The sequence below is a fragment of the Cygnus atratus genome, chromosome 1 (assembly GCF_013377495.2).
Source record: "Cygnus atratus isolate AKBS03 ecotype Queensland, Australia chromosome 1, CAtr_DNAZoo_HiC_assembly, whole genome shotgun sequence".
Taxonomy (NCBI): domain Eukaryota; kingdom Metazoa; phylum Chordata; class Aves; order Anseriformes; family Anatidae; genus Cygnus; species Cygnus atratus.
In genome coordinates, this window is record NC_066362.1 from 197630034 (window position 1) to 197657312 (window position 27279).

The 27279-nt window shown below is 45.3% G+C and overlaps 1 protein-coding gene across 2 annotated transcripts; it reads right to left on the reverse strand.

Moving 5' to 3' along the window:
- Positions 1 to 27279, reverse strand: PANX1 (pannexin 1). 2 transcript variants are annotated; one of them, XM_035542688.2, is made up of 5 exons: positions 26996 to 27279; positions 16633 to 16772; positions 5141 to 5364; positions 3791 to 4461; positions 1 to 2634 (listed from the first exon to the last, which is right to left on the reverse strand). In XM_035542688.2, exons 1-5 carry the CDS (start codon positions 27174 to 27176, stop codon positions 2549 to 2551), a joined length of 1302 nt encoding a protein of 433 aa, XP_035398581.1. In that variant the 5' UTR covers positions 27177 to 27279; the 3' UTR covers positions 1 to 2548. The 2 variants fall into 2 exon arrangements, with proteins under 2 accessions (XP_035398581.1, XP_035398582.1); XM_035542689.2 differs by lacking the exon at positions 26996 to 27279 and adding an exon at positions 17394 to 17652.

The following is a 27279-nucleotide window of genomic DNA, read 5'->3' on the forward strand; positions in this document are numbered from 1 at the left end:
TTAGTTTTATTTAAATAACCAAGAATTGATACATGTTTTATTAAACACTTTAGAAGACATCAAAAGACTGACCGCAGCAAGTCATATTTTTAAATACAAAACGGGAATTAGTAAAAGGTAAGGTTCAGATCCAACACGAAACATGAACATATTACTTGAAGGAGCTTCGAGTTTTAAAGACTACAAACTCATTACTTACATCAAACAGTTCAAACACACCCACATCACAAAATCTTAGTATTGCACTACAGCTCCTTGTTGAAAACACGCACAGCACGTGAAGACAACCAAACAAATTTCACCGAACAACAGCCCGGGAGTGTTTGCACTGGAATCAGCAGAGGGTGGCCAACAGCTCACAGCCATGCCACCCAAGGGAAGGGGCTTGGCTTAGTCTTTCAGGAGTATTTGCACACTTGTCTCTGTGAAACACAAAGGTTTATCAGAGTTCAATCACATCAGGGAGCTTTAGGGAAGCTGCTCCCATGAGACAGTCCTTAAGAGTAAGAATTACGTGGCTGGGTCTGGTTGTGCAAATCCATGTCAGATTACATGTCCAACCAACCATACCAAACCAGAGTAGTGCATCTGCTTTACCTACAGATAAAGGGCACCAGCACAGCTGAGAGACCTAGAAAAGGTCAGAGTGGCTATAGGTTTGTGGGAGAAGTATGCAGTACAACACAGCAGCTCAGACCAACATAAACCCTGCTGCTCGCTGGTAATGCAATAGACAGGATTGCAGCCATGCTACTGCCCAATGAGAAGTTAGCATAATCCTATGGCATTAAGACTTTCTTTTAAGTAAGGCTTGTCTTAGCTGAAAATCATACAATAACCAAAGTGTTCTTGTAAAAGCAGCACAATGTGTATCATGGCAGCACTTAGGGATCCACTTGTCTAACAGCAGCGGCCCAATTGAAGTAGGTGCATTATCTCTGAAATCTGCAGCAGCATATAAGCAGCTCAGTGCAAAGGCTGTAATTCCAACTACTTCTTTTTCCCCCCATTCTCAGCAGCACGGAGGACACTAACAGGCAGGAACAAGCCAGCAGATGACACAGATGAACTGGAAAGCAGAAGGCTCACCTAGCTAAAACAGAGGTACCACTTAGTCTACAAAGATAACCTGGAAGAGGTGACAGACAAGACATTTCAGTTACAGTATCACAGACGACACAGAAAAGCAAGGGAGCACATAACATATATGGAAGATACACACTGTCACTGTGGAAATTAAACTCCCACCCACCTAACCTGGTATCTAAAATTCAAGACAGAGGTCACTTTAATGTTAACAGAAGGTAGAGGCTCTGGATAGGATGGGACAAATGCTACATTCCCCAAACCATACAATAACAAAGTGGGACAATTGTCTACTTTACAAACATTCCCCTTCCTATGTCTGTCCCAACCGACTTCAGCATCATATCTTCAATTGAAATTCAGTCACATGGTGTGTGGGGAGAACATTTCTTTATATCCACGTCCATGTCATGTTGGCTACTGGGTGCTTAGCTCTGCTGAGGCACTCGGATGCTACACTAGCACAAATAAGACTGTCCTCTCAAGTTGGTTTCGGAAAACAGCATGACTAATATTGCATCTGATGCTACAAACACAATGAAACACATTCCAAATGTACAAGCATAAAAAAACTTCTAAAGACAATTACAAAAATGGAGCCAACTTCTCTGATCTTCAGTCCAAACTCCAAGAAGGATACATTAGTCACTAAGACCAAAACAACTGCCAAATAAAAATTAGCCTAACATTTAGCTTACATATCATTTTGTATAAAAAATGTTGACATTTTTATTTTATGAATACTTAGAAAAATCAAAATCCCTAAAATCTACTGTACCCCCTTATAATAATACTGTTTGTAGTTTCTTTTTCCATCAGTGCCAAGAGAATAATCCCACACTTCACTCTTGAGATGACTCATCGAGACATCTTGGGCTGAACAGAGAAACCCCTATTCTTCCTTTGAAGACACAGCCACTATCAGTGCCCAGCCACACCTGGTACATGGATTAGCCGGACTCAGAAAAACAAACAAACCACACACACACAAAAAAAACAACAATCTTTCATAGGACAGAAAGCCCCCCAAATGCCTCACTTTCACCCCAGAACCATGATGACTGTGCCCAGTGGAGCAACGTGTCAGAATGTAATGTGTCCAACCCTTTTTGATATTTATGGGAGTATATTTCCCACCCCTGTACATAATAGTGCTCTTTCCTGATGTCAGCTTCACCAGCATTCAATGCATTTCACTTGTTACTCATAACAGCGTTTCTTTTGTTCTTGTTGTTTCTTTTTTTTTCTTTTTTTTCTTTTTTTTTAAATAATGAAAGTCTACAGCATGTTTTTTCATGATGCCTGTTGTTCAACAAATAGTCTGTAAACCAGTTTGTCCTCTGAGGAGTTGCCAGGCTCCCTGGACAGTTGCACTCGAAGAGCAGCACCTTGTGTTCAGCGCGGCGAAGGCGGAGGAGAAGCCCTCTTGCAGCACAAAACTGCCTGCTGTGGCTGGAAGGCATCAGCATGAAGAATCAATAAGTCTTTGGCGAAGTTTCTTATCTTCTCTCGGGCTCATGTGACCACTTGCTTCATGGCCTGTCAAAACTAAGCAGAAAGCAAACCTTTAAAAGCGAAAAGCCATCAAACCATCAGCTTCTCTCTGTAACACATTTTAACAGAGATTCAAGCATGAGTTCGTTCTGCTCTAAAGACAAGCGAGCCCAAAACCTTTGAAGTGTTTTTGTGAAATGAAAATAGTCTCAGAAGTTCTGTTTTCACGTAAAAAAATGAGTCAGATTCTCCATTAGCTTTTTCAGCTTGTTAAGCAGACACCTCCACCTAGGGCTCCTAATCCTCCTAGCAGAACTGACCCACCTGTATTTTCAAAAGGACACATTTAAAAGGAAGACTGTTGTCTGTCAGGAGTACTCCAAACTGCTCTTCTAGAGCTGGCTGCCAGAAGTGTCTCTTCTACAGTATAAAATCATTCTCAATGTTCGTTCTTACTTCCCCTGCTTCATAAATTCACTTCTCCTCCAAGCCTCAGCCTACCAGAAGTGCTTGACCAAAGCACAGTAGTAGTTACCTTCTGAATGATGATGCTTCTTTTTTTCTATTAAGCACGGGACATGGTTAATTGAAGAAGAAGATTTCACGTCTTCCTGCTCTTTAACTTGCCCTCAGCATTGGTGTTCACCTACTAAGGTCAGCTGCTAAATGTTTTAAAGCATCTCCACTTCTACAAGTGCTGGACTTTGTGAAGTCCATTTGGGACTATTCAGAGAACAGGTACACTAATCCAGATCCTGACTCAGACCATTTTGGCGAAAATCACTTTGCAAACTATCTTCCTTTCTCTCTGCTTAAGAAGGAACGAGAGCACATTCACTGGCCCCAGTTCCACTTCCCCTTTTTCATCACTTTTTGTTCCTCCACCAGCAGAGTTTCTGAATATCAGGCTTATTTTTAGGTTAATCTAAGCTTTTGCTATCCCAAGTGCATCACGCAGGCATGTAAATAAAATTACAGCAGTTATATTGCAGACAACATAGCAAGGTCTAAGCAGGTCAATTTCTTTACAGAATACATTAAAACATTTTTGGTAGGAACACACACCCAGATGCAACCCGATTAATTATTACTTTTTAAATTATTAATGGATTCCTTATACCACCAGATTTGGATGTGTTTTTTTTTTGTTTTGTTTTTATTTTGTTTTGTTTTTCTTGTTCTTTTTTAAAGAAAGTGCAGGCCGCCTTACCTTGTAGCTCTGTTGCATCTTTTTCCAGCTCTTCTACAGGTGTTTCTTCAGGCTTCTCTGGCACAGCTGTCCCTGGCTTCCCATCTACAGTATCTGTCTTAATTGTACCAAGGTTTATCAAAAGTTGCATGACATCAAACTTCTCTGAAACTGCAATGTTCTCTAGCACTTTGAGGCATTTATACGATTTAAGTTCACTCACATTTTCCTCAAGAAAGAGGAGGTAAAGGCTTAAGTCATCTAAACACTTTGACTTCAGTTTCAGAACATCAAAAGTTGGCAGGATTTCATACACTTTGAGAATGCCTGAATTCCACCGGAAGGGAACAAACATTGCATACACCACCAGCGGCATCACCAGAAGATAGACTATCAGGTTAATATAGCTGAGTACCTTGAAGACACCAACAGCAATAAGCTTGCACTGAACCACTTCTGGAACAGTTGTGTCATTCTTTAAGATGCCTGTTTTGATGGTGCAGAGGAACTCATCGCTCAAAGAGGAGAGGCTAATGTAGTAGCCCAGATAGAGGCATGCAAGGAAAATAATTACTAGAGTGAGTAAACGGCAGAAAATGTATTTGATTATTAAGCATTTGGAATTCTTCTTTGTCCTCAGGTACTGCTCCACAATTGGGTATTTAAAGTGGCTTTCAGAAATTTCCCACAAACTAGAAGAGAGAAAAAAAAAATCACAGATCAGATGCTACCATCTTAAATTTCAGGTAAGCCTAATACTCTAAAACAGACACAAGACTGAGTTCTCTCTTACTGGGGTAAATCAACAGTAGTTCTATTATACTTAACAGAAAAAAAAAGCTTTTTTGCCTTTGTTGTTTGGTTGTTGCTGTTTTTCTTTGGGGTTGGGGTGTTAGGTTTGATGTTGATGGTGGTTTTTTTGTTTGTGGGTTTTTGTTTGTTTGTTTGTTTTTTGTTTTAACCAGAAGCTCTGCAGACTCAGACTTAAAAGGGCAGGAGAAGACAAGTAACAGGCTCTGCCTCGCAGGGTGTGAGCAACTGCCAAGAACACTGAGAAGTGAGGATTGTAGCCCCTCTTGTTTTCTTATGCTCAGTGGGTAAAACTAATCAACAAGTACAGCAACCAAAGAAACCAGGACGCCTCAGGTAATTAGTAACCCGAAAGGCTAATCAAATATGTTCTTTCACAAAAGAAACCTGTGAGTTCCAACTCCAAGTGCCCACAGTAATGATTTCTGATGTCTTTAAAAAAAAAAAAATGTGTGAGGTCACCATTCAAACCTTTGTTATAAATTTATTTGTTAATTCACGTGTCACATCAGTTCAGAGCTTAAGGAAAAGAGCAAAGAAAGCCAAGCCCCAGTATCTTACCTCTGTGTCAAGTTTTCATTAGCAGTTGGAATTAAGTCAGTGGGGTCTCTGGCGTCCCCGCTACGGACGCTGTTAGCAGCTTTGATTGCCCTGTTATAGGCTTTGTCAAGTTCTTCCATAATAAATTTCAGGTCTGAAGAAAGGTGAGGTGCTGCAGTGAAGCGCCAGAACAAACATGGTAGATACAGAAGGATAGCAACCAGCAGAAGGATGTATGGGAAGAACTGAAGGAAGAAAAATTTCACGTTAGGCTCCACTCACATATAAAATAAGTCAGTCTGCCACCACCTTTTCCTATAAGCCTATTAAATTCCCCATAAGCCTATTAAATTCCCTATAACTTTATGTAAATGCTTTTACTAAAACATATTTTTGCAGTTATCAGGGACATGCAGGGAAGCCAAATCTCTTTTCAGACAGCTCCAATAACCTCGCTACTGCTTAAAGCTTTGAAAAAAAAAAAAAAAACACCAAAAACCAACAAACTGAATTAAGTTACCACAGTCCCGATTACATTTTCACTGAGTATTGAGAACTGCACTGCCTGAAATGATTCTGAGGCATTAATCTAGGGAACCACAAATAGCAAAACCAACCAAAGAAGCTATCAGAGAGGCTGCTTGGAAGGAGAGGGCAGTGTCACATAACTCACCCTCCTAGATGTGCCACCACTGCTCATAGCAAGTAAAATGCTCCAAACACTGGTGGAAATCTCTCCTGTTGCCCATTAGTAACCAGGAGGTTAATGAATAGACTTTTTATAGCGCTGTATCTGCCCACAAGCAAAGATGGCTGTTCAGAGTGCATGGCATATAGACTGTAAAGGATATAACTATGGTTGTAAGGGTATTTAAATATTTTTAGACAACTCCTAAACGGAAACCAAGACATGGCATCAGAATGGTCTGATGCTAGCAGAGCAGAGAAGTCAGCCCTCACATAGTCCCCATTGCTTAGGGAAAGGGCTGATGCAGCTATAAAACACAACAGCTTGAAGTCTTTCTTTCTCCTATTCGTCACCAAGTAGGAGTTTTTCCACCATGAGATTAAATCTCCAACTCCCTGCAGTTGCTGGAAAGAAGGTATTTTCTATCTACTGTGACATTATATTCAAGGTGTATATTCATACATAACGTTACACTTACAGAGACATGATGTAAGATCTAGTTAGACAAGTCGTTAGTTAACATAATGTACTGTGCAATTTGACTAGCCTTTAATTCATTACATCCAACTTCTGATAGTTGCACTTAACTCGGAGAAGGGCAACGAAGCTGGTGAGGGGTCTGGAGAACAAGTCTTATGAGGAGCGGCTGAGGGAGCTGGGATTGTTCAGCCTGGAGAAGAGGAGGCTCAGGGGAGACCTTATCGCTCTCTATAGGTACCTTAAAGGAGGCTGTAGCGAGGTGGGGGTTGGTCTATTCTCCCATGTGCCTGGTGACAGGATGAGGGGGAATGGGCTAAAGTTGCGCCAGGGGAGGTTTAGGTTGGATATTAGGAAGAACTTCTTTACCGAAAGGGTTGTTAGGCATTGGAATAGGCTGCCCAGGGAAGTGGTTGAGTCACCATCCCTGGAGGTCTTTAAAAGATGTTTAGATGTAGAACTTAGTGATATGGTTTAGTGGAGGGCTTGTTAGTGTTAGGCCAGAGGTTGGACTCGGTGATCTTGGAGGGCTCTTCCAACCTAGATGATTCTGTGATTCTGTGACTTTTAAGCTATTTGTGGTAAACAAATTTGAATCAGATTTACGTTATCTTAAATGTTATTGCTGCACACGTGCACATTCATTGAAAAAGCTAATGGAGAATTTTAGAAGAAACCTGGGTTGAGATCATTAATCACCAAGTGGGACAGCTCCACTTACATCAATGGATTTGCAGATACTTAACAGGATGAGAACCTGGACCTAATATTATCTTGTGTTTGCAGGAGAGATTAAAGTTTTGTATGCACAAAATAAACAATCTGATGTTACTGAGCACATTATCCAGAAAAGCTGCTTCTAATATTCACCATTAAAGCAAAATCCTATGTAATTCTTAACACTAGGAATGTATATAATGTATTAGCACCCAAATAAAAACTAACTTCTTAAAGGAACTGCATTCAGCAACTGGAGACTAATATGAACTGGCTTTCAGGATATGCATGTTCTCTGCATAGCAGTCACATTGGAAATTGGTGACACACTGTAAGACAAAGCAATGAAAAGCATTAAATAACCACAGAAAATAGAGAATGCTGCATTTAAAAGCTAGGTTTCCATTGCAACCCTTAACAATTCATAATTTAACTCCTCCTGTTCAGTGGCAACGCACTTGACCCTTGGCCAAAATTGCTACTTCAGTCTCTAGGTAAGCCCTCAAGAAAGAAAGCTTAAAAAAAGGTTCACATTTACTCTGAAAGAGAATGGGATAATAATGGGCTAACCCTGTACCAGGCTTGTTTCAAGAACCTAGTTAAGTTAACGAAGCAGAGCTGACTGTAATTATACTGTACATCCCACTAGAGGTAGCTCTTCTTCACCAGCAAGGAACAAATGCTAACCCCATGCTGCTGCATTTTGGCTGTGGTCTGTCCCTGGTCCACTGCAGGGGACTGATCTCCCAGGCCTGACAGATCTAGAGGGGTTCCTTCTGATCTCCTGGCACTGCTGGGGACTGGTAATTTACCCAGTACCCCCTCCAAGTCCATACTATCATCTTCTGCACCACTAAACCATGCTCACAGAGTTGTCTATAGTCACCATCAGGAATTTCCTCCCTCCAGGGCCCCTACCTGCACCAGCAACCAGAACAGCCCTGATGTTGGGTGCTGCTAATTTTTTGGAGCTGCTAAATGATTTTGAGCAAACTGAGCAAGCTCATTCTCTTGAAGTCATGTCCTTAGTGGCAGCTCTCAGCTCTACTTGCTGCACCCTTGATGTGAGCCTTCCCCCACCTACACCAGCCTGTCGAAACTGCCCTCTCTGCCTTCTCTTTTCCCTCTTTCTACACAGCAAATAACTTCAGATCATCTGCTTTTCTCCAGGTCTATCATTTACAATTCAGGTGTAATACTCTGATACTTCCAATGTGTCCAACTCAAAACCAACAGCTCAAGAACCTGCCCTTACTCATCACTGTGGACACTGCCATCAGGTCACTCAGGTCAAAGTCCCAATGCCTGAGGCTGCCCATACCTTTAGGGTCTTATAGCCAGGTTCTTCAAATCCTCAGAAATCTGTATTGTCTAGAAATAACCTCCCCTACCTACAAACCCACTTAAACCTATGTACACTCCTCAGCCCAGATTGCTGCAAAACCTTTTCCATAGGCCTCGACAAATGTCAGCTTGTAGAAGATTGCAAAGACCATTTGACTTCACCCACTTCTCTGTCATACACCTCTTAACACCCTTCCGCTGGTGCCAGGCAGGGAAAGAAACAGCATACCTAATTTAGTAGGGAGCCACCAATGCATCTTACATCAGTTTATACTATTTGGCTTCACCATTCATTCACTTGAAATCTTACAGGTGTCAGAGGACTTATGAATTCTCTTTCTGATCCCCAGAACTGGAAAAAAAACATGAGCAGTATCTGATTACTCCTTCAGATCTCTTCACCCAGAGGCCTACAAGAGGCATGGCAAGAGACAAGATGGTTGATACGCTGAAGTCACAGCCCAAAAGCTCCATTGTCCCAGTCCCCATGTCTTCCTTCATATCTAGAAAGGGACTCTGGTGGCAGATTCTGCACTTGTGTGGCAGTGGCATCAGCCCTGCTGCTCTGCCCCAGACCTCCTCCAGTCCCATCCATCACCCCTACCTTGCTCCAGCCTTCTTCCCCTGCACCTCCTCCTCTCCCTGACTCCTTTACCACTGCCTCTTCACCCAGAAACATCAGACTATTGGGGCAAAGGCATGTTTGCCATGAACTTCCCCTCATGAGGTTCTTATAACCCCCCAAAGCTGCAGCTTATGGAAGCATGAGAAGACACTATGCAGCTCTTCTCTGAATGGTCTCAAAGCCAGAGCAGCAGCACAACCATTATTAGTCCAGCTCTTTTGGTTCGGAAACAAAGCCTGTGTTTGTCAGCCCTTCCACAGCACTTGATGCTAGACTCCATCCTTCTCAAAATCTGTCTTTTTTAAAAAAGGAATGATGTGTGTTCTATTTGTTAACAGCAGGCTTAGATAACCAGCCAATTGTTCTGAATCATTAAAATTTTGGGTCCTGAACTAGCAGGCAGAAGTGAAAATGCAAAGTCATCTGGCACGAGTCCTAGGTTTTAGAACAACAGACTTGAATTATCCAGCTCATCTGACCACATTTTACAGTCACGCACAAAGACTTCTCATTTTACAAAATGGATTCTGTGCCACTCGCACATGGATAAGCATGTGCAATATGCTTCTCGTTTTTTCATGTTTTACGTAGTTACTTCTAAGGCACTGAATGCAAAAGGAGGAACTCTCCAGTCTTGAAGAGTTTGTAGTATTTAGATGAAATGGGAAGTATCACTCACCTCAAGAGCTATACAATCAAATATATGCCAGGGAAAGTTACTGTCCTAAAAGTAGAACTTATCAAGTTCCTTTCCAATGGCAAGTTCACAATGTCTGGTTTAAGGCAGCATATGACATTGCATAACTGAAGACAGGTCCTCTAAAAGCAGATTAGAAAAGATACATTAGAATAGATAAAATACCCTGTGGTACAAGATGCTCTTTTCTGAACTTCATCAGTGAGACTGCATTAAGGGCTGTAACACCACACTTCCACCTGGATGCCCTGAACTTTCATTTCCACCCAGCTGCAAGGAGAAAATAAAAGGACAGGCAAATGCCCAACAAGTTTGGCACTCAAATCCTCCTGAAAGCCAAGAGCACCCCATACGTGAGCAGGGTGTACAGGAGCGTTAGGATGTAGACCTCAGCTGAGCACATGGTTTTCAGTCTTGTGTTGTGCACTCATAAAAGCAGCCATGAAGGTTATCTTTAAAGCAAATTATCTATACACATCAAAATGCTTACATTTCATAGATATGTGCTGTTTTCTCATATCACTGACCATAAATAGGTAGAGCAGTTTTAAATCAGTACTATCTACTATGAATGGAAAGGAAAAACAACCCTTGTGCACGGAGTAGAAACTCTAGAAATCTCCTGCTTAACCCACTGAGCCCTCTTGAAGCCATGACCATTTATTCAAGTGCCTGCATTGACTCCTCTCATGAAAATTATCTGCGCAAACTGAAAGCACATTTTCCAAAACAACTATCTTACTAGGATTTGTTAACAACTGTGTTCAGATAAATATTCAGAATGACACAGACCATCCTCACTACATTTCGGTCCCCAATGCACACGCATAGCCTACAGTGATAAATGAACATATGGTGTTAACCTTACAAATATTAAAATGAATTCCCAATATTCTCATGGCATGATTTTTATCACCTTTTATTGGAAGGCCAGGGAAATAAGCTGCCAAATTTATGCCTCCACAAAAAGGTATCCGTCTGAATCACTGGAGGCTAACACACAGCAACATGCTACTGGTCACGCTAAATAGCAGTGATTAGCCAAGTGCAGTGTAGATAAACTGCTGTGGGCAGAGCCTGACATCTAATACACACAATCACAGCTATTTACAGGAGAGAAAACAGAATCATCCCCAAGCTGCAAAGAAGCTGGAAAGCAGGAGATCCCAGGCTGTCTCTTGCCCTAAAAAGCATCCTTCCGAGTTTCTAGAGGTTGACCTGCCTTCTTGAAGACATCTGTTTCAGTCATTTTAAATTAATTATTTAGAAATCAGCTAGTTCTGCAATCAAAATATATGTATGGCTGAAGAAGAAGTGTTTGAGTAATCTATTTGCACATGCAGAGAAGACATTTCTACCAAGGAATTGTCTTTTAAAGATACATTAGCACCACACTCTCCTGAAAATGAAGGAAAATCAGACTAAAACCTGAAATAGTCTATTATATAACATCCCTAGCTTCAACTCCACTAAGATCCAGTAAACACACAAAATAAGTTGAAAGGGCTTTTTAATAACTATTTCATATGCTCAAATATGGTTTTGTCATTAAAAGAAAATACAGCTGTTAATGGTGGAGTGGCCCAGAAACTATTCGATAGGACCTGACCTACAGAAAGCCTGCTGAGATCTGGGTAAAGACAGCTGGCAGAAGGCAAGGACCACTTTAGTGACATTAAGAAAACAACTGCTTTCTAATTTCACTGCATCTTCAGTCTTTATCTATTCTTTATCTATTTATTCACTATTAAAATGACTGCAAATATTCAGATTTCTACCATACTTAATAGTGGTAAAACACTACATTCAAATACAATAATGTACAGCTGTTAAACTGCACTGGTGTAGAGCACAGTCTTGAGAAAATTCATTGGCATACAGTAATACTAAAAGAAGCACTGGAGTGTTTTTACTGACTTGGGATCAAAATAGTTCTCACGAAATAATAAAATCATGATGAGGTGCCAGCTTCTTCAGTTCCTAATTCCTCTGTGCCAACAGGCAGAGCCAAGCAAAGGAACATGCCCCAAACTGGCTGACGGCAACAAACATTTCCAGAAGAAATATTATTAAGCTCCCTCCGAACAATCCTGTTCCTTTTTGAGTCAATGGGAGATGTTTCACTGGCTTTCAGGGCAGAACAAGAGCTGTAAATGAGTCATAATTCTAAAGGTAGCCACGTGGTTGAGAGGTTATCCTACCTCAGATCTGAAAGTGAATCTCAAACCCTGACTGCACTCTTTTATCCCTCCTGTTACCTGCTTTCTGCTATGATACAGATTAAGAACTGTACTTTTCCAGCTTCAACTAGTAAGACTAATGTGACTAAACTACTGATAATACCACATACTCAAAGAATGGTTTAGAAATACATCTGCATTCAGGTTTTCTTGCACTGGCAGCTTTTAATCCCTCTGGGTGGGGCTTTATAGGTGAAAGATGAGGAGTCCTCGGCTGATTGAGAAGCTGCATAAACACTGAGTAACAAGAACCTGGTAACAACTGTGATTATAATCATACCCACAACAGACTGAAAAACACTCCTCTTTTTTGTGTGTGTGTGTGTGTGTGTGTGTGTGTGTATTTGCAGACAATAACTCAGAAAGCAATCTACAGGTCCACAGTAAATCTCAGTTTCATTACAAAAAGTTATTTTGAAAAAGATAAGTTTCAGTTCACACATACGATGACTTCAGACACATTTTTTGTACAAAATGCCTTAAGACTTTTTGGACAAGATTTTGGACAAAATGCCTCCTACAGCACTCACCCTGCCCTTTTGCAGAGATCTGAGCGAGATGACTGATTTTTCCCTCCTGTGCCACATGCGAAGACCTCTTCTTTCTGCTCTCAGTCATGCACATAGCAGCGTGCAGATGAACCGTTTACCTTCATTTCACACTGGTACCAATCCCTTTCTTCTGAAGAACCTACTCTCTTTACCTCAGTTTTACTAACTTCCATCTTCCTCCTTGATTCTCTCTGATTAACAGCACACTAGAAATAGAGCAATTCAAAAAAACTTACAAGATCATAGACAACTACATCCCAGCAATCTAGGTTTAGGGGCTAGGGAGAGGTCATCACTCAATGTCCAACTGTCCCCCAGCTTGCTTGGTTGCCATCATGTCTGGTGGCTATCAAGAGCCAGTTAGATGATGTTCACTGTTCTCCTGTGTGTGTTTCTGTAAATTTCTCTGGGCACTCTGGATTAAAAAGGCTTCACAGTACAATCTTCTCCTCCACTAGATCAGCTACTCACTATGGCCAAAAGCTTATTTCCATTGCAGCTCAAAATCAAGCTAAGTTTTTTCAGAATAGACCATCAGGTGGAGCGCTCATCTTCAGAGACAAGAAACAAACTATCTGCAAAGAAGGAGCAAGTACATGGCTCCTCCATCTGTCTCTCTTTACCACTCTTCTTTAGAAACCAGTATCTCTGTTCTGATATTTAGATAGATGCAGAAAACCTCTTGGGGGAGTTAAGCCTGAAGGGAAAACCCTTGAAGAAAGTAGAGACAACAGAAGAGCAAAGCCTGACCAAGGTCAGTTCCATCAATGACAGTGCTGAAGATGAGTCTTGCCAGAGGACTCAACCATAAAGGCATTTTGTCAGCTTTCTTGCTGATGCAGAGGAAATCTTAGTGTTAAGCTTAGATTATAAGCAGGGCACACCCCACTGTCTCACTTCCACATATCCATCTGCAGATCAATTGTTTCTTGAGCTGTGCATTTCAGTACACTATCCATTCAGTGCAAAGAGTTATTTCAGATCATTGGAAAGTTCAAAAGTCTTGTTCTTCGAGGAGCAGCAGGGTCCAGGGAGGTAGTGGGCATCCTGTAGGGATGTGCAAACCAGCAGGCAGCCCAGAGAGCTGCAGCCCATTGCTCCTCTCCACTCCAAAACAAGCTTTCCAACCAATAAATTCAAGCCCTGGGAGAGATCTCCTGGGGCAGAACTGGCACCAAGTAAACAGGTCTGAGCTTTGGGGATTGCCCAAAATGGAAACATGCATTTACTGATGGAAAAAAAAAATCCCAGAGCAAACATTTCTCCCAAAATAGGAGGGAAATGGGAAGGTTTCAGTTTTTCTACAATACAACCTGCTTTTGATAATCCTTCAGTGCAGCCAGACACCTGGAACAAAAGCAGGGCAAGTTGCTGCAAGTTGGCTTCTCCGCCAATAGACAAAAAGCACCATGGTCCTACTTCCATCCTACACCACCAAACCCTTGACAGCACTTCTGACTGAGCACAGAGAGCATGCCATAACAAAATCCATTCACTTCAATGAGGAACTGGGGCCTACAAACTCAAGCCCCCAAAACCATAATATAACACCTCCTCAAGTATCTCTTATGGAGTCTTCCAGCAAGCCAAAAGAGCAAGATACTAAGTGAGTCAGTATTGAAAAGAACCTGAGGTGCCTTGCAAATAAATGTACTGCTGCTCAGAATGCAGGAAAAAAGCCTCAAGCGTTGTTTTAAGAAAAATTGGGCCAATGATCCCTGCTGTCCCTGCATGAGCATCCCTGCCCTTGCACTGCGGAGTGACATTGCTCTCCTCTGAGCTCAGGCAGGCTCCCTTTCCTCAGTAACATCACCTTGCTCCCACAAAGGCTCTGCTCTGCACATTTTAAAAACAACTTAGCCAAAATCTATCCAAAATCTGCAGAGCAATGAGCTTTTACCTGCCTTGCAGCATAGGGAGACAGCCAAAGCCCTACGCTCCTGCAGAAGAGACCAGCCCACGCTGTACGCCAACCAGTGGATGCAGCCGGCTGCTGACCCTGGATTCACCAAAATCAACAACCAAATGCCTCCAGATGCCACAGCAGGAATCAGAGGGCTGTGTTAATGCCTGAACACTGCTCCTTGCCCAGAAACTTATTGATGAATGACAAGTGGATGGATATTAACTAATACTGTGTCCTGTGAGGGGAGGCTGAGGAGCCTTAGGGTGCCCTGTCTGAAGAGGAGGCCTCACTGTGCGCTGAGGCTGCATGAGGAGGGAAGCTCCTCAGGAACACAAGGGAATGGCACAGATCTGCACCAGAGGAGGATCAGCCTGGCCATGAGGGAAAATTTCTGTACTGTGAGGATGGTCAGACGCTGGGACAGGCTTCCTAGTGAGGTGGTTGGTACCCTGTGCCCGTCAGTGCTCTAGAGGCATTCGGATAATGACCTCAATAACATGCTTTATCTTTTAGTTAGCCCTGAAGTGGTCAGGCGGTTGGACTAGATGACATTTATAGGTCCCTTCCACCTGAACTATTCCATTCCATTCCATTCCACTGGCCTCCAAACAGCATGTGCAGCTTCCAGTGCCTGGCTCAGTGGAAGGGCTGGTGGCCAAGCATGGATTTAGGAGGTTAGGACTAGGCACCCTGGCTCAGTTACAACCTCTGACTCAGCTGTTCAGACACACTGCTCGCAGCCAGTCTGCAGGGTTTTGCAAGGAAACATCACATACCATCAAGCTACCGCAGAGGATGGGCCCTGCATCAATTCCTGAGACAGCACTAGTCAGCAAATTAACGTGGGCTGTGTCATAAAAGTATGACACTAAAACTTATTACCCATGGCTGGCAAACTAAGAGAATTACAGTTGCACATGCCAGCTATCAGCTGTGTCATAAACTCAATGAATAGAAATCAGGTAACACAAGAACGTGTTTCCTCAGCAGGAGGGAGCAACGCATCCAGCTTGCAGGTGGAGGTTCCACCTGCTCAAGCTGACTGCATTGTGAGATGTCCCAGCAGCTTCAGCTGGCCTCTGCTGAAGTGATCTGAGGCACTAATTGAGCCATGATGAGTTCAGGCCAGAAACCAACAACGCTGGCTTTAGTATTCATGAAATGGAAGACCGTTGGGTTAAGGTTATGAGTGGAGCTCACTGGAGGAGGCAGTAGTAAACCCTCACAGTCAGTGATCTGGGTCAGCAAATGAACCAGAGAGCCCTGAATAGTCTGTTCGAGGAGATCCAACCAGCTGACCGGATCATAAAAGCTGAGGTACAGGATATGCCAGCAGAACCCAGAAATACAGGTGCTGCAGGTCCTGGACCTGAGCTCCTTCTAACACCAGGCCCTCCCCTGCTCCCTGTCACCAGTGGGGTTATTTGCTGGAGCACAGAGCTGTAGCTTGGATCTGGGAGCAGCACAGCCTCCAGCAGTGCCGCTCCCGAGGTAATAAAAGGGTAGCACGTAGCAAACCCCCACACCTGCAGAGCTCCAGCAGCATTTCTGACTTCAGCATCAGCACTGCCCAAGCAAGGGAGTGAGCTCCAGGCATGGCATTAAGTCAGTCTGTAACTCCTGCCAAAGCTCAGCTAGCCCCTTTGAGCCAGCTCATGGATCTCAGGACCTACTGCACTTTTTAGCCACAAAATAGGCCCTTGTTGTGCCTTCAGTATGATGCTGCTTTACCTGCAGTGAAAGACAACTCAGTGGGAACCACCTCAGGAAACTCAGAAGGCAGGGGTTAAATGTATTGGTACCCTTGATGTACTTCATCTCTCCCCAAATCCATATCTGCCCTGAGCCCAACTCTCCCCAACTGGCCAAGTATAACACAATAAAAATATGAAATGTTTTTACTATCCTGCTTTCCTAAATTAAGGTTTTGATACAAGCATTAAGTCAGCTGCTGTGTCTTGTGTCCTGGTTTTAAAGTGCCCCGTTAAAGGCACATTGGGACCCAGCTCCAGGACAACACATCAACATTACTCTTGAATCAGATAAGTGGTGACATTTGTTACTCTAGCACAACAGATCCTTTATTTAAAAGCAGAAAATGGCTCCTCCAGCACTATCCCCTTTGGAAACAAGGGAAAGAAAACATTCTCTCTAAAAACAGAGTCAAGTCAAAGCCAGGGATTATACCAGAGAACAGGAATGAGAAACTTAAGGCAAAGGCAGGCTTCTACATAGAGCCAATTTTTCCACGAGGAGCCCTGTACGTACTTTATGAAGCCAGAGGGGTATGTTCTCCAGGTTGCCCTGGGATGGCTGCTTTTGCTGCACAGCTGCCCAGCAGTAGGAGTCCACGTAGGCAGCCTGGCGCCAGGAGAAGGAGCTGGGCGCGAAGCAGCTTATCTGGGCACCTGGAAAACAAAGCAGAAGTGATCACGCACTCAGGAGATTAAAAAAAGACAAGTTTAGAAAGAACAGCTCACACTTGTAATTTTGCTGTATACCAAGCTACTAAACTAAGTGATGGAAGGAAACACAGCAGCTCTGTGAATCCCTGAATTCCCACAGAACTGCTCCCACAACTCCCTCAAGGACTCTCTGATGTTTCCTAAAGGTTGAGATAGCAACTAGAAGCACCCATCCTTAGGCCTTTCATATTTTTTGGAACCTCCACGACCTCTCTTCCCTCCACTTGCCTCAGGCTGGCCAAAGGGGAGCCAACAGACGTAAAGCGTGACCAGATAAGGCTGGTTTCCCAAGGAAATAACCACCACGATGTACCATCATGCCACTGCATTTCCCAGTTGCTCAGCCCAGGTCTATTGAAACAAGACCTCAAACACCATTCCCCCAGCCCTGGAGCCCTTGCCATAACACAAGAGTAGGTGCGTCCCAGGCCACTGGTTCTGCCTCTGAGACCACAAACACGTTTTGAGGGGTTCTGGTTACCCCTATGAAAACAGGGACTCCCTGCTGTAACTCCTAGCAGGACCAAGACCATGACCAGACACACCACAGTCATCTCCACTTACTCCCAGCGCTTCTCCAGCTGCTCCAGAGCTTCAGATTGAAGATCAAGGCATTAATTGTCAGCAACAGCAGCTGTTTAGCCAGCCTCAGCCTTAGGGTCAAATTGTGCTCTAACCAGCTACAGGCACCAGTTAAGTCTTCCTGCAACATATCTCAAGGTGCAAGAGTGGTTACTTGACGTGAAGCATCAGTGGCTCCTTAGATGAGAGCTGGTAAAACAGGCTGAGGGGGTTTGTTTTTCTTTCCGAAGCTTTGACAGCGAAAGTAAAAAGTAGTTTCCAGCCAGCATTCCTAGAAGCTGAAACAGGATAGCTGTTTCACCAACGGATTACACGAAAAGTGGAGGCAGCTCTTCCATGAGCAGCCCTCTTCCAAGAACAGCCTCCTTCTTCGTTCCTTAACATATTCATCAAAGTCAGTGCTAGAGGGCAATCCTGTGTGTTTGATAGGAATAGGTTTTTGTATAAGATTATGTCATTCGTTGTGTCTTTTTGCTGCTTAGCTTTTAGAGAATAAAACTGCTTTTGTAACAGATGACTGCACTAGCCTTGTAACTTGTACCGCCTTTTTACAATGCGGCGTAGTGAACAAGCATTATAAATAAAAGCTTTGCTTTATGAATCACTGTTACGATTATTTCTGAGGCTGTAGTATCATAATGACATGGTTTGACCTGTCACAAGCCTCCCTTATGGAAAACAAGTTGCTGTTTATCAGACTAGAGCTCACGTGATTTAACAAACTTGGCACGGCACAACCACTTGCACTCTCTCACAGCTTTGGGAGTTTCTGCTTTCCAGAAAATTCCTATTATCCGTGGAAGCTCAAGAAATATTCTGCAGGAAAAAAAAATTAAATAAAAGAATGCAATTGGAGTGTCTCTGTTCTCTGCTGCATGGGGATCATTTTTGCTCTGCTCTCCTTCACAAACCTCCTCCTTCTGCTGGCTGTGCCCTGGGTGAAGCAGCATGCAAGTGGCCCTTTCAAAGGGTGAGCAAAGGGTTCAGCAAGAAGCTCTGTCTTATCCATGTCTGCCTATCTGCAAAAAGAACAACAATGTGTTTGTTCTCGTGAATGGGTGGGAAACCACTGAAAGTGATGGAGTCTTTAAATCAGTGATGAGCAAGGCAGCCAGCCTCCTTCTCCAGAGAAGTGCAAGCACAGTGTCCCACCAGGACAGCTGCAGCAATCCCAGGGCTGCAGCAGAGCAGCGAGCCTGGCTCCTCAGATACCCAGCATTTCAGCAGGGACTTTGGAAACCTTTGTAACTTTCAGTCGGGAGCCCGGCAGAGAAGAGACAAACATCAGCAGAAGCTGGGGACTCTCCGGTTATTGCCCTGGTTTTTAATTAACTTACTGCAGTCCTGGCTGTAAATAATTGTTAATATAAATTACAACTTTGTGCTAACCGCAGTATGCCAAGACTTAAACAGAGAGGGAATTTTTGTGCATAATTTCCACCGAATGCAGCTGAAAATGATCACAATTTCCACCTTTTTTTTTTTCCTTTCCTTCTCCCCTCTAAAGGAGTAACAGCGATGAATCTACACAATTTATGTTTGGACATTCTGGAGGAAATGAAAATCTGTAGTTTGAACTGGAGGAGAAATTGGGCAAAGGGCTAAATGCCTTTCACCAGAACCACTGCGCACACACACACACTTTATAGAAGGCAAACAGTCCCCGGCTATCAAAGGGACAGCCTCCTGACTTGGTCACACGAAGCCACTCCTGCCCCTTTGCTCCCACAAGTAATAGAAAAGCAGCAGCCAAGCCTGTAACACTGACAGGGAGGTGCAAGAAGGATGAGGAATTATACACGGCTGCCTTCATTAAGCAGATACCACAACACAGTCCTTGGCCAAGTTATCATTACAGAGGTTTTTTTAATCATTTCCTGGTACTGATTCAACCCCGGGGAGGGAGTTATGGGGATTTGACTTAGACTTTTGCCAAGAAAGGAGCATTAAAAACAAAAGTGGCTGCCCTAAGGAGGGACCACGCATGAGTGCTGCAGAAAATTAAGGCAGTGATAGCAGCAGATGAGCACCTGCGTGTGATAAAACGTCACTTTTGCAGCTAGAGCTGGTGCTGGCAGCAGGAATTGCAGAGGGCAGGCCTGTGTCACCGCCACCACGGAGCAGCCAAGCGAGCTGCCACCCTGCCCGGCCTCCCCGCGGCTTCACGCCTGGTTTGGCAACAACCCCCAGGTGTCTCCTTCGTGCCTGAGGCAGAAGGAGCCCTATCTCCTGCTGCTGCTTGCTCTGCAGCTCATATCCAGTGCTGGAAAACCCAGCATGGGACAGGCCACAGGCGGAGGCCCTGTCCTGGTGACATCTTTCCGAGCTTTGCCTGCATCCTGCAAGCTCATTTGGGACTAATCGGTCATCAGGTGGCTGAGAGAGGATGTCTCCATCCCAGCTGGGATTCCTCAGGGCTCAGCAAGCCCACGCTGGCTCCTTTGGCCCAACTGGAGTTGGAAATATTGCTATTGATGCCAAACGAGCAGGATTTAAGTCAATTCTGCCGCTCCCACCCTGCTGCCCTTGTAGGTGCTTTCCAAAACAGCAGCCTACCTACAAAAAGACACTTCCAGCCTCCCAAGGAAAATCCCAGGTCAGAAGGAGAGTCCCACTTCTGTATGTGACTGCCTCACTGGTGGGCAAAGTGACACCCGCAGAGGGCCAGCACCCCAGGCCGCGCACCCATCCCTTGCCAGGAGGGGATGTCCAGCAAGCAGGACTGGTTCCCTCCCCAGTGGCTCAGCACCTCCCTTCCTACTTTGGCATCTAATTAAGAAACTAAACTAACAGAGAGTGCTTCCAAGAATCAATGTTAATCATAGGCTGAGCCATTTTTCCTAAACCAAGATCAGGTGGTTTGTAGGTAACAGGATTAAACCTTCAGTAAACAATTACTTGCTTTCTACTACACTGCAATCACTGCGAAAAGATTTGCATAGGCTTAGATGAAAACCTGGCTATTAATTACTATACAATGTTGCACTAGGCAAAATGAACCAGCTATGATATGCAAATATCTGTTTTTATCTTGGAAGAATTAGCTACTTTAGCAGCCACTAAAGAAAACCCCACAAACAAGAAAATCAAGCAACATGTACACAACGTACAGAATGCCAGGCACCACCCAATGCACATTCTTTACATTGACATTTAAAAAAAAATTAATTATAATTAAAATAAAATGTTCCAATGCATGCCAAAGAAGAGACTGTATGCGTGGGTGTGCACACATGCATCAGGAGCAGACAGGAAGGAATGGTTTTATTAGGTTTATAGACGCTTCTTATGGACCAAAGTGGCAGGTTGGGTGAAGGAGAGTAATCACCGTGTTTATGAAGGAATTATAGACAGATACATGGGTGCACAGGAAAAAAAAAAACTGTTCTGTTCACCAAGGTTTACTCTGACAGCAGAACATAAAGCCCAGGTGATGCAATATTTAAGTAGAGTGGGTCAGAGGAGCCAGCAAGGATCTGTCCCTCTCCTTGGGGCTGCCAGCTATTCCTCAGAGAAGTCTCAAAATCATGCAGTGGGAAAAGAGCAAGGTATTTATCAGCAATGCCTTCAGAGTGACAGAGTTTTCTTTAATCATGGGAAAAAGAACTTGTACATGAAATTCCCAGCAGTGAGATATAAAGAAATATAAAAAATGTCCCTTCACCTGAAGAAGGAGCAACATCTCAGAACAGTGGCTAAGGACCTTTGGCTCCCCTGCCCACATTGCTGTTACCCCAAACCTTTGGCAATGCCAGATGGCTTTTAAAATGCATTCTGGCCCCCAAAGCAGCTTTCTGTCATTTCTGTAGGAAATTAAAAGCTGGCTCTGCAGAATTAAAGCAGAAAAAATTCTCCTCACCAGCAGATGAAGATGTTCACCCAAAGACAATTTAGACTTGATGTTGAAGCAAATGGTGTTAGAGGCTTGCCCCAGCTCTCTGGGCAGGCCTGTCCCTGATGGGTTTATCTTCTCCTCTTCGCTGAAGGCTCTTTACATGGCAAAGAGCAGCACGGCATAAGCTGCCATGGAAAAAACATAATCAGCAAATAGCTGCCACATCCACGGTGACATTAGCGTGTCCTAAAATTTCTCTGCACTGATGGTTTCCAGTCCCTGGCCCCCAGCCTGCTCCCAAAGAGGTCTTTGAGGGGAACCAGGGGGCAAAACCAAGAGCAGAGCCTTCAGCAGGAAGCTGAAGGTTGCTTTTCTGGGTCGGCACCACTAACACAAGATGCTTCGGAGTTCACAGTTCGGAGGGGGCTGAGAAGCGCTGCTCTGGACAGATGCTGGTTGACTCGGTCCTCTCATTACCGCTCCCAGTTTCAGCAACAAAGTGCAAGATGAGCAGAGCTCAGCCTCCTCCGGCAGCACTTGGATATGCTCTCCAAGCTCCCAGCCAGCAGCTGCCATAGTGACAGTCTTTGGCCTAATTACACCCAACTCTCACGGAAGTCACAAGATAGGATTATTTCCCAAAAGCCGTCCCGGCAACTTGTGATCATGAAGGCAGATGCACATCAGCAGCAAGGGTCAGCAAGGGGGTAGCAGCAGAGGCAAGGAGCCTAATCCAAAAGTTAAGACTTCTTCTTGCTATATTTGTTATGATTTACTCTCAATTTTTTTTTCATTTTTTTCCCTTCCTATCCCTTTGATTCTCACAGCTGCTTGAGAAACACAATTTTTATAGAGATGTGGGCCCAGCAGGAAGCAAGAAGAGGGATGCTGAGCTAATTGCTGTGGATGTGCAATGCTGCCCCAGCAGCACCCACAGAAGCTGCTGAGATGCAGCACACAGACTCCCTATCAAGACCATCTATTACATCCCCTCTATTTTCTGCTGTCCGAGGCACCCCAAAGCCTACAGACAGCCATCTGGGGGAGATGAGAACTAAAACAATTTGGGGGAAAAAAAAAAAGAAAAAGAAAAAAAACACCCTCTCCCAGAAACGAAGTGGAATTTCAGCAGGGCAAAGACGGTTTTTTCACCAGATGGAAAGTCCCAAATGGTCAGTGGGGAGATTAACCCCATGGCATGCACAGCATAGCACAGGGCTCCTCACCTTCGAGCACCCTCCAGCACAGCAAAGGTGGGGACAACCTGAGAGCACCGGGGGGCAGCGAGACTCGTTCAGTGCAGCAAATCTTCATCTTGACAGATCCGTGCTGCTGCTGTGGGTCGGTCTGCGGCCAGGCACTTCCCAACCCAGCACCCTGCCACAACTGGTAGCGCTTCCCAGACCTTCACACCGATTATACCCAAGTTTCTTGGGTCTCTTTACTTAGCACGTGATGGTTTCTGGATCCTGGGAAGCTTTCCAGGGGCTTTTGTTAGATCATAGAATAAACACAGATGCTAAAATGAGAGGAGTAAGTCATGCTAGCAATGTATCAGCCACACGCAACCGATGCCCAGACCAAATATACAGCAGAGATACTGGGTGTCCACCCTGAGCCCATCTTCTCCTGCCCCCAGCCATCTCCTTCCATCCTTGTCTCCCTTCCCTGACAGCAGCTCCTGTGTGGAGCCACAGCTGAACTACACACCCTGCTTGCTGCTGTCACACAGAGGGTTAAACGGGACAGTCTGGGGACAGCAGCTGCTGGGCTTAAGCACACATGCACAATTCCCAATTCCCTTCCTATGGAAAAGGAAGTAAGTATTTGACGCTGAGTGGACAGCTCTTACATCTGCTTTTCTTCAGCTGCGACCCACGCCAGCCATCGACATTTTTCCCAGAACGACTTTGGTGGAAAAACAAGCCTCTGCCAAAACTAGCAGCTTGTTTCGATTTCCTCCCTGTCCAACCTGGTTAGGGTTTCACTTGTTGTTCTGGAATATATTCTGGACGTGCTGCCTCCCTCCCTGTGGCTCTTCAAAGCCCTCTGCACCCTGAGACACAGCGACAGTCACAGTAGGTGTGCTGGCTGTGGGAAAGAGGGGTTTGAAGACTTCTCCCTCCCCTTCTCCACACAACGACCAAGCTGTCCCAGCCGTAAGATGAGGCACTGAAAGACTTCAACCACCCATGTATGGCCAGGGGAGTTTCTGCTTCCACCCTGCAATCCCCTGCTCCCTGCAGAGAGAGGCAAAGTTGCACACCGGGACGCAGGATTTCAGCGCCGTGCAAACAAAGACGAGTATTCTGTGACCATAACAAGCGGTGCTTCCCTAATAAGTATTTGTGTCTTCAGCTAAGTTGTTTACAGTAAGGAAGCAGATCTCAACACCCAGTTTAAAAACTGGAATCTCAACCATGGCTCAGAGCTACTCTTATTAAACGCATAGTCAGAGAAAAATGGCATGGATAAACTTACAGATTCTCTGGCTCATACATTGCTGAGGGTGCCCCCATCTTTTTTTTTTTCTTTTTTTTTTTTTCTAGAGGGATGAGTGATTTATCTGTACTTCTAGGGTTTCTGTTACTGCAGTACCTGCCAACCTGTTGTGTATCTGCCCAAAGAGCTGCCAAATAATCTAAGGAAACAACGTAAGGCAGCAATGTAAGTAACGTAAGCACACACAGCACTATTCAAATGCTCACAACCCTAGTGCTATTTCCAGGTTCCCCGTATAAAATAGTATCAGACAGACACAGAGATGGCATGTGCAGGATCTCCAGCCTTCTTTGCCACGTGCTGAGCAGCAAAGCTTCGCAGAGCAGACAGGGCCCAGCTCAGCCACAAGGAAGCAACACCAGAACAGGCTTAAAATCATCACAAACCTGCAGCTGATCAGGGTTGTCTGAAATATAACTAAGAATAAACTCACGTCAGTTCTCTTTCTCCCCAGAAGGATGCCGGCATGCAGATCTGACACCACGTGCCTCCTAACCCCGGGGAGATCCTGCAGGGCTCGCTCCTCCCCGCCTGAGCACCGCGGCTGTGTTTTTCATGCCTCTGGCACAGAAATCCTCCACGATATGCAATTTGAATCTGTGAATCACTTGTTATCTGAAACTTCTATCAAAACCCAAAGGTACTTGACGGCTTCGGAAGACACCTGTGGCCTTTGTAAATGTCTTAATCACTTTGCACAATCAACAGCAACCACAGGTGGGATGAAAATTGCAGTTACCGGACACTGTGCTGCAATGAGGCACCAGAAGGGAAGGGGAAGTTGACGGCTAGAGCTGCCGTGCTAGTTTAGGTGGGAAAAACACAACTATCCCAACAGAAATAGGATCTGAGCACTCGTTTCTGGAAAGTGCATGCGATTTTTGAACCCAGAGGCAGGGATATTTCCACACAGTGACTCACATGCTCCTTTCACAACCACTTCTGATTTTGGGTCGCTCTTCCTGACACCTAAAACGCACCCTACCATTTTCGCTGGGTTTAGCAGCCCTGAGCTTTTTCAAAGCACGGTTATTTCAGGAAGTGTTTGAGACAAACACCTGCTCTCCATTTCATCACAGGCTGAACAGCAGTGCTCACAGAAGACCCAAGACCCTCTGCATCCTTCAAAAATCCTTAATGGGAACATCTCAGTGAGCTGCAGCCTGCCTGCTATGCTGTAAGCACCGTGAAGGCCACAAGCACTAGCTGTCTAGGGGCAGCACGGCTGCCGTACTATCACTTTCTGTATGGAAACCACGTGGTGGAGCTTCAGTGACACCGGAGGCCTGCCACCACACAAGTGATCTATTTCTTCTTCAAACAGAAGAGCTGGGTTTTAAACCACAGGTTTTCTTCTGACTGGTTCTCAAGATTACAAGGAAAAATAAAGCACGTGGCATATCCCTGGCATGCAGGATGGAGTACGCACTTTATTCTTGCTCTGTGAATCTGCAACTACAGCAGATTCAATCTGAATCATTTTAATAATGAAAGGTGTTATATACCAAGCACTGGGGAGCAAATGTTTGGTTAGTGAACAGGAGAATGTCGCTCATTCAAAAGAAAGGAAAGCTTTACCAAACTCTGCAACTCAACCATCACATGTTGGGGCTTTACTTAAAAAAGGAAAATGAAAGAAATTACTTCTGCAGGGCTCATTAGAGAGACCTTGATACGTAGCCACTGTTTCAGACTGAGATGAATCCAGAGCTTTTAGAGGGAAAGCAGAAGGAAGAACTGCCAGGTCCACATCCGAGCTAGTTTGTGCACCTGCACAGCCCCCTAATACAACAGTCCTCTTTTTCATTCTTTCATGATGAAAAAAAAAAAACATAGCTTTTTTAGATCTAAAACTAAAAGGAGGTTAGATTACAGAAATATGTCTGATACTTCTGTATCCTTTCAGTCCCTGATTGACCAGAGCATCCATGGGACATGGATCTGGTCTTGGCAATCCCAGCCTGGCTGTCCTCGACTCTTCTGCCTGGTTATTGCAGGTCGCAGGGTTCTGGGTCAAAACCACATCTACTGAAACAGGTGTGCAATTAGATGTGGACACAATGGCCTGGGGCATCTTATCTGGTAATCCCTCTGATATCTGATTAATGCTATTCATGATGTTTTTCCCCAGATTCACCACTAACTCACAATCCCATACCAGCTTCCAGTCTCTTGTCACTGGCTTTACTCAGAGCTATACACCATGTATCTTGGGTGTACCGTGCTGAACACCGACAGGCAGCTGCATGCAGTAAATCAAAGTATTCCTGAAAGCGTGGAAGAGGTGTGTTCACCTCTGTCTCTAAATGGACAGCGCTGCTTATTCACCTTTGAAATCTTCTTTCACATAGTGCCATTTAAATGATGAGGAATTGTTATGCGCAGTGGGTTTTATAAGCAAGCACCCAAGTTACAAACCTTCGTCATTTGGGCTTGGAAATCTCCTCGGTCATTTCTGAGACTGGGAAAAGGGCTGGCTATCAGGCTGCAACACAAGCCCTTGGGGATGGGGAGGTGCAAAATCCTGGAGAAATTTGGCCCTTCTCACCAACAGCACAGCTTCATCCACTGACCCACAACAGGAGCAGGACCGGGGCAGTTGCAGAAGTGTGGCGTAGCGGGGGGAAGCTCACAGCACACCCCACCACTGCGCACCCCAATTCTTCCAGGGTTCAAACCCAAGCGGTGGGTTTTCAGTCCTGCCAAGTGGTCTGAGGGGCCTGATCCGTGCCTCCTCTCCCTGCCAGGTGCCGGGGCAGGCAGCGAGGTCTCCTTCCAAGCCCGGGGCATGGCAGCGCAGCACATGGGCTGCCTTCGAGGCCCAGCTCGGGTGGTCTCCCCTGCCCACGGCTGAGCAGCACCCAGAAACAAAGCGGGCAGCGGGACCCTCCTGAATTCACCCCCACGGGATGAAGGTGCCAGGGGTCTGGCTCGGGGGACCGGGGCGCTCCCAGGGAGGAGGAGGAGGGCAGAGGAAGGCCAGCCTGATGCTTGCTCCATGGCGGCGCTCCCAGGGATGCTTCTCTCCCCTTCCTCACCCCCCACACTGCCCAAACCCTCCTTCTGCCCCAAGCCCCGAGTGGAAACCCCCCGGGGGGTGGCAGCTGAACCCCACAAAGCGCTGCCCCCCCCCCCCCCAAAATCCCCCTTTTCAACCCTTCTCTGCCCAGCCCCAGCCCCGCCCCGCCGAAGCCTTTGTCTGCCGGGGCAGGGGGGATGAGCGGGGCTTGGGGGGGAGGCCGGTTACCGATGGAGATCTCCTGGGCGAAGGCGAGGGAGATGAGGAGCAGCGGCAGCCCCACGGCGATGCAGGTGACGATCTTGTCCAGCGCCAGCTCCAGCCGCAGCCCCTTGTAGCGCGTCTCGGGCGGCTCCTTCAGCAAAAAGTCCGAGAAGACGTACTCGGTGGCGATGTGCGCGATGGCCATGGTGGGCACGGCTCGGCTCGGCACGGCACGGCACGGCACGGCACGGCACGGTTTTGCACGGCTCAGCTCCGCCCGGCCCGGCCCGGCTCGGCTCGGCTCCGCC